The 13,781-nt window shown below is 36.1% G+C and overlaps 1 protein-coding gene across 1 annotated transcript in view; it reads left to right on the top strand.

Moving 5' to 3' along the window:
• LOC106467911 (tyrosine-protein phosphatase Lar-like) overlaps window positions 1–9,030 on the top strand; it is a gene marked incomplete at its 5' end in the record, with an annotated part of 67,597 nt that extends 58,567 nt beyond the window's left edge. Inside the window, 3 exons of the mRNA XM_013928297.2 lie at window positions 3,579–3,733; window positions 4,461–4,596; window positions 5,663–9,030. Coding sequence (XP_013783751.1) covers window positions 3,579–3,733; window positions 4,461–4,596; window positions 5,663–5,731 — 360 coding nt within the window. The remainder of the gene's footprint in view (window positions 1–3,578; window positions 3,734–4,460; window positions 4,597–5,662) is intronic.
• Window positions 9,031–13,781: the final 4,751 nt, after the last annotated feature.

Raw genomic sequence — 13,781 nt, 5'->3', positions numbered from 1 at the left:
AGTCGGTCTTTTACTGATATTGATTTCTCGATTTGCTCCCCTTCACTTTTCACTTGCTTTTCTTGGATGGTCGACAGTGACCCACGGGGCAGTGAACATTTTCCTATCATTATGAGAGAGGTTGGCTATGGTCGATGACACCCGAGTGCCACGATGGAAGCTGGACCAGGCTGACGGGCCATCTTTCACCTCTCTCTCTGAACTTGATCCTGCCTTCGTCTGTCTGCCATTAATAGATGACTGTGTGGTTGCAGTGACTGACTGTATCATTCAGGCAGATGCTCATTTTATTCCAAAGACTTCGACACGTTTTCCACGGTATCCTCATCCATGGTGGAGTCCTGCCTGCCAGGGGGCACGGAAGACTCAAAGACGGGCCTGGGATTCCTTTCTGATGGTATCCCTCTCTTTCTAACCGCATTGTTTATCAGTGTGCCCATGCTTGGCAGATTCGACATCAAAGCCAAAAGGAGTCTTGGATTAAATTCACTACTAGAATCTCTTCTACCACCAGTTCCAAAACTGTATGGAACACGATTTGGAAAGTCACTGGGAGGTATGCTTCCCATCCTTTCCATCTTGCTCTCCAATGGCCAGGAAGTTGCTGATGTCCAGAGCATTGCTGATGCTCTCGGCCACAGCTTTTCTCGTGTTTCTAGCTCTTCTGTTTCTTCCCCTGCCTTCTTGGCCATCAAATCTCAGGCAGAGCAATCTCCTCTTTCCTTTTGGATCGATCGTCTCTATGATTATAATCGCCCCTTTACACTGGTGGAACTCAAACTTGCTCTTCATCGGTCTGGTAGTACATTAGTTGCACCTGATGATGTTCATTATGAGATGTTGCACCATCTCTCTCCTGCCTCACTTGCTATTCTTCTGGTTATTTTTTAACCAGATCTGGCAGGAACATGTTTTTCCTGATGCTTCCTTTTTCTAAACCTGGGAAGGATACCAAGATTCCTTCTAATTATTGTCCCATTGCTTTGACTAGTTGTCTTTGTAAAGTCCTAGAGAGGGTGGTTAATGCTCGTCTTGTTTGGTTCCTCGAATCGAACACGCTCCTCTCACCCACCCAATGTGGGATCCGTCGACAGCACTCCCCAATGGATCATTTGATTCGACTTGAAAAAAGAAAGAACACCTTGTTTCTGTGTTCTTCGATCTCGAGAAGGGTTATGACACCACATGGAGGTATAGAATTTTGCAGGACCTCCACTCCTATGGGTTGCGTGGCCATCTACCCATTTTTATTCAAAACTTTTTACTGAACAGGCGATTCCAAGTCTGTGTGGGTTCAGCTCTTTCCCGTTCATTTCCACAGGAATTTGGAGTCCCTCAGGGCTGTGTCTTGAGTGTCACACTTTTTAGTGTTAAAATTAATGCCAACACTAATAATCTTCCTCCGACTGGGCTTTATGTCAACAACTTCCACATCTCGTGTCAGTCGTCGAACATGAGGTTTATTGAGCGGCAGCTTCAGACTGCCCTCAATTGGTTGTTGACATGGACCACTGCAAACGGCTTTAAATTTTCTTTTTCCAAAACCGTTTGCATGCATTTTTGCAGCCAACAGGGTCTCCACCCCGATCCTGAGCTCCATCTTGTCAATATAGTTATTCGTGTGGTCCCTGAGGCAAAGTTCTTGGGCTTATCTTTGACCATAAGCTTAGCTTCATTCTGCACATCCAACAGCTACGTGTCAAGTGTGCAAGGGCTATGAACATCCTCCATGTCCTCTCTTCCAGCTCTTGGGGAGTGGATCAATGTTCTATGCTCAGGATCTATTGTGCCCTGATTCAATCGAAATTGGACTATGGGTCTATGGTTCTGCCAGAACCTCGGCCTTGAAGATGCTGGACTCCATTCACCATCTGGGGCTTTGGCTCTGCACTGGTGCTTTTTGCACTTCTCTAGTCCAGAGTTTGTACACTGAGTCCCACGAACCTCCTCTTCACCTCCATCATTTGCAACTTTCTTTACAATATGCTACCAAGCTTCAATCCTTACCACAGCATCCCACCTGGGATTGTGTCTTTCTTCCTCAGTGTGCCATGCTCTTTCAGAACAGATGGTCTGCTATTCCTTCCTTTGGCCTTTGTATCCAGGCACAACTGGTTGAATTGGGTCTGGCATTGGATGACATTGCTGTCCCCAATGATCAGCCCATTCCACCATGGCTTATTACCATCCCTTCCTGTGACCTTTCTGTGATTGGAAGTACCATCTTCTTTTTGCTGAACATCTTTCGAGCCATTCTTCTCTTCCTATTTACACAGATGGTTTGAAATTGAGTGACTCTGTAGGTTCTGCCATGGTGTGCTGTGGCTTGGTAGTTGCTCACAGGATCCCCTCTACAGTTTCTGTGTTCACTTCCGAGTTGTATGCTATTTCTCTTGCCCTGGATCATGTAGAAGCTATGCAGTACAGTAATTGTACTATTTACACTGATTCTCTTAGAGAGAGCTCTCTACTGGCCCTGGAAACGCTTAACGTTAGTTCTCACCCTGTTCTCGTTGATATTCAACACCGATTGGCCCACTTTTCTCTATCTTCTGTTTCCATCCAGTTTTTCTGGATCCCTGGCCATGTCGGTATTCATGGGAACGAGCTCGCTGACACCCCAGCTAAGTCCGTCTGCTCTGGTGCCATCACGGCCATGCCTGTCCCATACATGGACTACGGTCCTGTCTTCAAGGCATGGCTTCGTGCCAGTTGGCAGTCGACTTGGGGTGACCAACGTCATAACAAGCTTTTCCAGATCAAACCTTCTGTTGGTCTTTGGCTGTCTTGCTTCTGTAAGGATTGGAAGGAGAAAGTAGTCCTGGCAAGGCTAAGCATTGATCACAGTTTTTTAACCCTTCATTTTCTTTTATCAGGTATTGACCCACCAATGTGTAGCTATTGTGACACTCAAGTCACAATAGCCCACATTTTACTGTCGTGCCGTCATTACGACAGTGAGTGGTGGTACCATTTTATACACGTGTTTTCTAAGAGTTTACCCCTGACATTGGACAGTGTCATTGATAATGGTGACACTGTCCGATTAGATTGTATTTTTAATTTTTTACACACTATAGGTCTTTTTAATTATATATAAATCTTTTATCAACATATATTGGTTTTAATTCGCTGTATTTTTACATTTTACTTTCACTGTTTTTAGCGGTTGTTTGGCACAGATAACTTCATTGCTTTGTGCCATAAAGCATCAAACAAACAACTAAACATCATCCTTTTAAAATAAAAATATAAAAAACTTGGTGATTGTTTAACCTATTTTTTAAATATAAATAGATGTACTCATGTTGGGATACCAACAATTTTACTCATATTGTGCATCATTTATTCTACAGAAGTTTCTAAAGCAAAGTAAATTGGCCTGGAGTGTAGATGTGGATAACAGTTTGGTCTCTGTGTTGAAGATTTAATCAGGTCATTGGGGAAGCTGTATTCCTAGTTTTAGACAGTTGTTTTGCAGTAAAGTTGTTTTGGATAACTGTGTATAAAGTTTTTTTTACTTTTGTGACTGATGAAATGTTTCTTGCATGATCTAATAAGTATTTGTTGAAACTTAGGATGGCCAGTCAAGAACAATTCGTCAATTTCATTTCACTGATTGGCCAGAACAGGGTGTGCCCAAGTCAGGAGAAGGGTTTATTGAATTCATTGGACAAGTTCACAAGACTAAAGAGCAGTTTGGTCAAGAAGGTCCGATTACCGTTCATTGCAGGTATGAGAACTTTCAAGTATTCCTTAAGACTTACATTGCAGATGTGCAAACTTTCTACTGTTCCTTAAGACTTACATTGCAGGTGTGAAAACTTTCCACTGTTCCTGAAGACTTACATTGCTGGTGTGAAAACTTTCCACTGTTTCTTAAGACTTACATTGCAGGTGTGAAAACTTTTCACTGTTCCTGAAGACTTACATTTCAGAAGTGAGAATTTTCAAGTATTCCTTAAGACTTACATTGCAGATGTGAAAACGTTCCACTGTTCCTGAAGACTTACATTGCAGATGTGAAAACTTTCCACTGTTCCTTAAGTTTTCAACTTTTAAGTATTTCTTAAGGGTGGAAAAGTTTAAAAACATTAATTTCACAAATGATTCACATATCATTGAAATAAATTAGGATTTCTAGGTAATGGAAAAGATTTATAAATTTCAAATATTATCCATACTCAATTTCTGAAAGTAAAAAAGTTTACATTTCTTAAGTGTGCCTGTAATTATAAAATGAATTAAAGATTTTTCAGATGTAAATAACTTTTGAAATAGATTTTGTATTCCTCATTAATCCATGAATTATGAAATTATCTGTTTGTTTTTCTGAAACTAATTTCAACCTACTTGATCAGAAATTGCAGTAAAAAACGTTTTTTATAATTACTTGAATGCAGTGGTGGATTGTCAATTTAAGCATTTTTGTACAACTTACAAACTGTTTAATGATTCAGTGCTGGAGTTGGTCGAACTGGAGTTTTCATCACCCTCAGTATTGTATTGGAAAAGATGCAGTATGAGGGATTTGTGGACCTTTTCCAGACAGTCCGGACTCTGAGGACCCAACGACCAGGAATGGTTCAGACAGAGGTAAGCATGTTTAGTACAGACACATGTTAGTTGACACTCTTAAAGTTGCTAGGCTTTCATTCTTCATAATGTTGCATCTTTCCTGTTATACATTAAGTACAACTGAATCTCTGTGTACTTTCAGAATTATGTGCCATTATTGGCACTTCTGAAAATCACATTTGTTCAAAAATCAGTAAATTCTACTAGAATTTCTGTTTTTGTATGATTTGCAGATGTGTAGACATATCTATAGCCTAATTATAAATCTTTCCATATAGGGTTGTTAGTAGTAATCTTGGTTTTAAGGTAATAGCATTATTTAATTTCATAATTGTGTACTGTACCACTGTAACTAAGCTTATTGTTAATGAAACATTTCTCTCATATGAATTCAAATGGTACACTGACTTAAAAAAATATAACAGGGTTAATAACTTTGGTATTCCATGGCAATTTTGTGAACATTTGCTTTTCATACTTACTTGCAGCCAACCAATAGTTTTAGGTATCATCTGAAAGAAACTAGTCTACTTTATGAAGTTCTCTTGGATGTAGTAGTTTATAATCCTATTAACGCATTACTGTGTAGTAGTTTGTGATATGCTAACAAACAGTTTATTACTCTGTTTCCATATTACCATGTAACTATTTTTCTTTCAAAATATTACTATGCAGGAATTTATTGAATAACGTTTAATGAATCTGTTAACATACTACTATGTAGCTGTTTATGATTCTATCAACATGCTACCATGTACCTGTTTATGATTCTATTAACACTTGATGTACTAGTTTGATTCTGTTAACATGCTACCATTTATCAGTTTGTGACTTTAAGATATACCAGTTTATGATTGTTCATATGTTACCATTTACCAGTTTATGATTCTGTAAACATTTTTGTGTACCAGTTTATAATTCTATTAACATGCTATCATTTATCAGTTTATGAGTTTGTTAAGATGTACCAATTTATGATTCTGTTAAAACATTAATATATAAAAGCTTATGATTTTTTATGCATCTTACTATGTAGTAGTTGCAGAAGGCTTTCATTTGTTTTTATTTATTTTTTACAATACAGGACCAGTACCAGTTTTGCTACAGAGCAGCATTAGAATACCTTGGCTCATTTGATCACTATGCAAATTAGCCTTCACATCAGTTTGGCCAGTGAGTGTTGTGTCTATGTACTCGTACTTGAGACTTGCTGAAAAATGTTGTTCTCCTAATCTTACCACTGTCAACAGTTAGTGTTGTGTTAATATACTCGCACTGAGACTTGCTGAAGAATATCATTCTCCTAAGCTTGCCACTGTCAACAGTTAGTATTGTGTTAATATACTCGCACTGAGACTTGCTGAAGAAAATTGTTGTCCTAACCTTACCACTGTCAACGATTAAAGTGTTGTGTGTCTGTGTATTCACACTCGAGACTTGCTGAAGAATATCATTCTCCTACTCTTACCACACTGTCAACAGTTAGTGTTGTGTTAACATACTCACTCCAGACTTGCTGAAGAAAGAGGGTTCTCCTAATATTACCATTGTCGACAGTTAGTGTTCTGTTAATATACCCACACTTGAGACTTGCTGCAGAACAAAGTTCTGCTAACCTTAGCACTTTCAACAATAAAAGTGTTGTGTTAATATACTCACACATGAGACTTGCTGAAAATATTGTTCTTCTAATCTTACTGCTTTCAACAATAAAAGTGTTGTGTTAATATACTCACACATGAAACTTGCTGAAAATATTGTTCTTCTAATCTTACTGCTTTCAACAATAAGGGTTGGGTCTAGTTACTTACACATGAGACTTACTGGAGAATATCGTTCTCCTAATCTTACCATTGTCTACAAGTAAAGTGTCATGTCAATATACTCCCCTTGTGTGCACAAATACTTGAATCTTGCTGAAGAATGTCATTCTCCTAATATGGCCATTGGTCATCTAAAGTTGCCTCTAGCAAAAGAAAGAAATGTGAACTAAAACTTAGTGAAATAAACTTCAAATCGTTTCACTTTTTGGCCTCAGGTTCATTAGAGAGCATGTGTTCTGTTAATGTATGTTGTAGTCTCACTGCTTTTGCTCTTTCTTATCATTGAAATGAAACAACAAAAGTGGTGATCTGGTTCAAGTCTCAAGGCACTCACTGCCATTGTTCATTATACCATGCTCAAGACTCAGACGTTGCCTTGTGGTGTGTTGTGGTGGAAGTGTCTATAGCTGCTGTGATGGTTGCCACTTTAGTCAAAGCTGCTCCTTTTTTCAACTAGTGTTACGAATTACTAAAAATGCTTAATTGGTGACCTCTAGTTTCTGTGTTGTTCTCTACTGTTTGACATCAAACAACATTCCTGGGAAATTGGAAATGAGATTATTGTCCTCAAACTAGCATAATATATTTGGAAATTGCTATATTGTAAACAAGGTGTATTTCAGTGAGCTTGTTTACAAAACTTATGTGATGTTTACTTAAACAATTAAATGTAATACTTGTCTTTTTTTTTTTTTGGTCTTTGCGTTTTTATTAAGTATTATTGCAGAAACAAGATTTTGAACATTATCTATAGTAGTTTTCTTGAACTAGACACACTCTTCCAGTTCCTTAGGTGTTCAGATTGTTATAAAACCTGCAGTTCAGATAAACCTCAAATACTTCTGGAAATACTCCAATAGTAACTACAGTCACTGGGTTTATGTTGATGGAAGGTAAGGCACCTCCACACTTTTGGTAAATCTATTATTTTTGAAAACTCGCATAGTTTATGATGATGCATACCTTTCAATATTTTTGTATTTGTACATTAATATTTGAATTCCCTGTGGTAAGTGACTTTATGTACTATTTTGTTACCACACACTCTGGTATAAGCATGCCACTTAAAAACGAAAGGTATAATGATTTCATTGTGTAACTGGTTATTCAGTATATAGGTTCCAGTATTTTTCATTGTTGGAAAGTTTGCCCACCCCCCTCTGTGCCATCAGAATCATGTGATTACAATGATGAGCAAGAATAGTTGTATACATTAAAGCATTTCAGTATAATTTCTTACAATACCATGTTTGCCGAGCTTATACAAGTTTTTTGGTGTAGATGATCTGTGACATTTTTTTTTAAAGGCATAAAATGTATCAGCTAAAGTATGTCAATTATATCATGATAATCCATAATTCAATAGAGTAGAGGTAAATATTTATTAATCAATTTCCAACATCATCTAATATGGAAGCACCTTCATTTAACATTTTTTAAACAGGTAAGGGAGAATTTTGTGTTTACAAGTTAAAGAACCTGTTGATTTTTATTTCATTGAAATGAATAACTGTGTAATATTATACTAAAATTAACATGATTCATTTGGAAATAGTTGTCCATTGCTTAGATTTATTGTTTATTTCACAATTTTAGAGTTAAAAAGCTGAATGTTTGTCAAAGTTTCCATTCCCACAGTTTTTAGACAGAAAACCTGCATGGGATAATTACTAGTCCTTTTCTGTTTTTATGGGACAGGCTACTTGGAAGAGCTAAAACAGATTTTTACTTTTTGTTAATACATCTCCAATGCAGACAACACAGAAGCTACAAGTGGTAGTCTCAGTGGTTTTTTGGTTCCTTTGTTTTTATTAATTCTCTGTAAACAGTGTGAGTTGTTTGTTATTATTTAAAAAATATCTTTCAACCTCTAGAGTAATGTTTTGAAACAGACATTCTCAAGTTTAAAGATTCTTGTATTTTGTTGTTTAGCTGTCAATATGATAATACATTCCATTTTTTTTACCAACTGTTTTGTTCCATATAAACCAAAAGACTTGGCATTTGGTAAAAGTAGACACCTAAAGCAACAGTATACAATAACAAGTGTAAATATTTAGGACAGATTAGCATTAAGTAAACAATTGGCTACTTGTAGATTCGATCAATTAGCACCTTCTAAGATTTTTGAAACTCTTTAAAAATTATTTCAGGAAAACTTACATCACATCACCATAAAATGAGAAGTACATGATATTGTCAACAGTGATAAAGGAAAACAAAGATAGTAGAGTGCCTTTTATTGATTAACAATGTTTAATAATATGTTGTGGATGATATTTTAAAGGCAAGTTAATGAGACCATTATTTAAACAAAATAATCCTGATTATACTACTCTAGCTATCGAAGGTTAAGTTTAATAAGGAACTCTGTAAAGTTATTAACATTATCCAACTCTAGACTTGAAAAAGAAAATTATGTATCTCCAACCATATGTCTAAAACAGATTCTGATTAAAGTCTCAGTACACTTGATTTATTTCTTGTGGCGTGTTTCTGTTACTTCTGTATAAACACAACTGATCTATGAGTAGCCACATATATCTCCATGTCTTAGTCACTAAAGTAACTCAGGAAGTTGGCTAGGTTACTTTCTAATTCTAGAAATAAATGGCTTTATAACACCAAATTTAGTTTTTGTTTTTGAATATTTTTTTTAACTTAACACTCTTTTATTCTACAAGTTTTGGATGTATTCTTGGGAAAATAATATTTTCTGGATATAAAAGCCAAGTTGACAGACGGATTGACATTTCCTTAACTACACAACGAAGTAGAAGGTGGACAATTAGCCTCACGTGCTTAATGTCGACAAGCCTACCTTTCTTCTTCAGAAACGACTTGAGAAGGCCCATCTTTCGAAAGCACTCAGGTTTCGTATTTAATGATTCATCTAACGTGTTTATCTTATGTGTGTGCTGGAAATAAAATGATTTTGGGGTTTTTATAGCAATGTTATGTTCATGTTTGTTGACGTTAAGCTTGGATTAGCATTATGACCGGATACTATCCACAGCTTCACATTTGTGAGCGTTAGGCCTAGATTAACATCGTGACCGGGTTCCATCCACTGCATACTTAATTGTTTGTTTTTGGAATTTCGCGCAAAGCTACACGAGGGATATCTGCGCCAGCCGTCCCTAATTTAGCAGTGTAAGATTATAGGGAAGGCAGCTAGTCATCACCACCCACCGCCAACTCTTGGACTACTCTTTTACCAACGAATAGTGGGATTGACCGTAAATTATAACGCCCCCACGGCTGAAAGGGTGAGTATGTTTGGTGGGACGGGGATTCGAACCCGCGACCCTCAGATTGTGAGTCGAGTGCCTTAACGACCTGGCCATGCCGGGCCACTGCATACTTAGAATAAGAAAAACACAGAGCTTTCCGCCATTAAAATTTCCCGTACTTATGTTAAAATTGCTACCTTTTTCAGTGAATTTTGTTGCATTACAATATTTTAAACCTTACTGTTTATTGTTCGATAACAAACGAAAAGTTATAAATGTATTTAAAAAATTCTGCAGTCAGTTACTACGATATATACTTTTAATACTTGTAGGTTATAGCTATAGTCATTATAGTTCCGAAAGCGTGTCACGTGGTGTGCTCCATCTCACAGTTACATGATATAATTATACTCAAAATAAATTACAATGATTCAATTATCAAAAAGTTTGGTATGTGTCCACTGCGGGGATAAACCCCGAATTTAAGCGTTATAAGCCCTCACAATTACCGTTGAGCTACCGTAGACAAAACATCGTTTGGTTTGTTGTTAAGCAAAAAGCTGAGCAATGGCCTATCTCTGATGTTCCCACTGCAGTGATCGAACCCCTAATTTTAGTATTACAAACCGTAAGCTTACCACTTAGACATTGGAGGGGCCATTATCAAAAGGGAACATTTGTATTATACCCTAGATAATTTTGTAAAGCACAACTATATGCTATTTGTTTAACAATGTAGCTGTTTACCAAAAACATAGCACACGATTCCCAAAAATCACCGTGCAAGCTAAAAATATTTGAATATTTTAAAAACATATATATATATATCAGGTTATCAGGTTTCACTTGTATTGAAGTTGTGATAGTAACGTAAATACTCTTGATGTAGAAGTGGGATGATAAACCTTTCTGGGGAAGGAAAGTTCTTTTTTTCTCTTTTAAAACATTATCCCATACAAAATGAGCACGCTTCTGATAATGATTAAAAGTTATTAAAACTAAACCAATAAATAAAACACCACGACGCAACTGCTTCTTTGAACTTTCTGTAAACACCATAAAAATTATAAATATAATTTCCAAATTTATAAACGTGTTAGACGATGCAAGATAACTTTTCTCCTTTTTTTTTCATAAAGCTATTAAAGAAATCATTGTCAACGCAACAAAAACTATCAACTTTTTATTAGAATCCACTTATTACGTTACATGCAAATAAACACTAGTTTTAACTTAAATTTTGACTACTTATCAATAACCAGAAAACTGGTGTTAAGACATTTTATTTGACAGAAATATAAATATGAAGTTTACCTACACATCTAAAAAGTTTACAAAAAGTAAAGTTTTAATGATGATATGATTTGGATAAAACTTTAAAACAATTTTGCCACGTTGTCCTTGGTATTGCTAGACCAGATAAGCTGAAAATAGTAATAAAAAGCTCCCTCTATTGTATCAAACTTTTTATGTAAGTGTCCATGACAATCGCTGAATGTTTATATATATGTTTATCATCTGGAGCATGTATTTTTTTATTTAAAATACCTCTCTGTGATTAATATGGTTGTGTCGAAAGGTGGCAGCAGTTTGTGGTACTGTTATTAATCTGAATTAACTTAGCGCCTTCTTTTTAGAAGTGTGTCAGTTTTTCTTGTACGTAATTACTAATTTTTCTAGTAAAATTCTACTTGTTCTTCAGACACCAACACCAGCAACAAAGAAAGCTACAAAAATTCTGGAACGCCCTCTTTAGTAAGAACAAAGAAACCTCTATAACCGTGATGACGCTAGCTCCTAGTAAAAGTCCCATCGATCCTCCAATTTTACCTAAAAAAAAGTATAGAAATAACACTAATATTGGCCCTCACTTTTTCAGTGAAATTTTATTTGTCGTAATATATATATATTACTAATGATCTACTTTACATATAATTTTTCAGGTTTCAATAAAATTTTGGGGAACGTAATAAATTAGTTTATATATATATATTTATATACTAATTGGAGTACCCGTCCCCTGGACGGAAGTCATGTAAGTTCATGATTAATGAACTCTTAGGACATGAAAAGTTGCTTCCCTTATATGTAATTGTACAAAACGCACATAAAAACGGCAAAATGCAAAACTGAAAATCTGTATCCCCCTGGACCCAACAAACTTTCATGCCAAATTTGGTGAAGATCCATCAACAGGGAGCAAAGAAATGGAAAAAACGCTCATAAAAACTGAAAATTTGTATGTATTTCCCCATGGACCTATTGAACCTCCATACCAAATCTGGTGAAGATCCATCTACACCATGTAGTTATATGGACATATAATAGTCAGTACTATATATATATATATATTACCCAAAACATCGATTCGTTAACAGGAAATTCATTAAGTTACTTTTAACAAATTCAGTATTATTGCTTTTAAATTTCTATTCAGTGATTGCATATTAGTATTCATTGTAGGAATAATACTTAAAAATTTCCTTTAAAATTTCAAACTTACAATGAAAAAGCAAACTACGAAGTATTTTCACACAATAATTATATCCTGAATATACTTTCAAAGTTTTAATTTGTTGATGTACTTACTAAAAACTTCGCTGACTCCATCATAGTGATATTTAACCTGAATGTACCTCAGATCCTTGTATTTAAGTTTTAACCTCATGGCCTCAGACCTGAAATATAGAAGAAGACCGGAATATAAAAATTACGTAGCCTCATATATATTAACACCATGCAGCTTTGAATATGTTGAGTATAAACCAGGAAATGGGGATATTTTACTTTCAGACTCCTGTCCACGTGGGGGTGGGGCAATAACTTTGTGCTTAATTACAAACAAACAACCACGTATGGAGGAAGGCTTTCCCCAGAAAAGTTTGAAATTTGATGTGCAAAGTGACTTAAGTACACATTTTTTGAAGGAATTGTTATTTATCATATAAAAATAAGGTGGACCTGTATTTTTATAAGGTATATTAACATAACGGAAGTTAACTAATAATGTATTAGTTTAATTATTATCTGTAGTACATTGTGTGAATTAAACGGTCAAAAAAGAAACGTACTATAGCCTACTAGAAACTTGCTGTCGGAATCAGAGACGTTGAAAAACTGAACTTTTATATTCCCCAACCCCACCAACCTTTTTTCGTGCATTTGACTTATGCGAATTGAAATATAGGTAGAGACCATCTAAAGAAAGTGACACGGCCACACGCTGCAACACTTAGGCCCATTGTCTTTCTACAAGCTTATCATGCAGAACTTTTGTATACAGGGGCGTTCAACAGAGTTTGTTTTGAATTTAGCGCCAAGCTACACGAGGGATATCTGCGCTAGCCGTCCCCAATTTAGCAGTGCAAGACTAGAGGGAAAGCAGCTAGTCATCACCACCCACCGCCAACTCTTGGGCTACTCTTTTACCAACGAACAGTGGGATGTTGACCGTACATTATAACGCCCCCATGACTGAAAGGGCGAGCATGTTTGGTGTGACGGGGATTCGAACTCGCGACCCGCAGATTGGAGTCGAGTGCCCTAACCACCTGGTCATGCCGGGCCGTTCAAGAGAGTTCCTTTGAAGACACGTAGTAGTCACCCCTATATTTCCAATGCCATATGTTTTTTGAACATTTGAAAAAAAAAAAAATGTGGGCGAGTGGAAACTCCTACAGAAAAAGGTTTGGTTTGTATACAGGCCAAACTCGTTAAATCTTTCGACACGGGGTCGGTCGATTTGACCGAGTCACGTGACCTTCTGTACTAGTTTAAAGTTCACATCAATTTAATACTTATAACTCTCTATATATTGGGTATATTTTCACGAAATTTGGCAGTCTTTCAGTTAATATTACAAGTCTTTCACATACAAAAAGTCATATTCCTTAGTGAAGTACTTTTAATAAAATAAAGATTTGTCCATGAATATATTGAGTATTTGTTTTGAATAGTCCATGTGCAAAGTAATTTTCATGTTAAAATTAAAAATACTTTTCGTCATCTCAAATTTCCTTTGTGTAATCCCTAAAACCTGCTAAATGCATTTCAAACGTTTTTTGTTTTTTTTTTACTAAATCCTTATAGTTTATGTTATTTTCTCTACCCTAACATCAAAACTGGATCGGTCAATTCGACCGACATT

The sequence above is a fragment of the Limulus polyphemus genome, unplaced genomic scaffold (assembly GCF_000517525.1).
Source record: "Limulus polyphemus unplaced genomic scaffold, Limulus_polyphemus-2.1.2 Scaffold2792, whole genome shotgun sequence".
NCBI lineage: Eukaryota > Metazoa > Arthropoda > Merostomata > Xiphosura > Limulidae > Limulus > Limulus polyphemus.
This window is presented reverse-complemented; position numbering and strand designations above follow the sequence as displayed.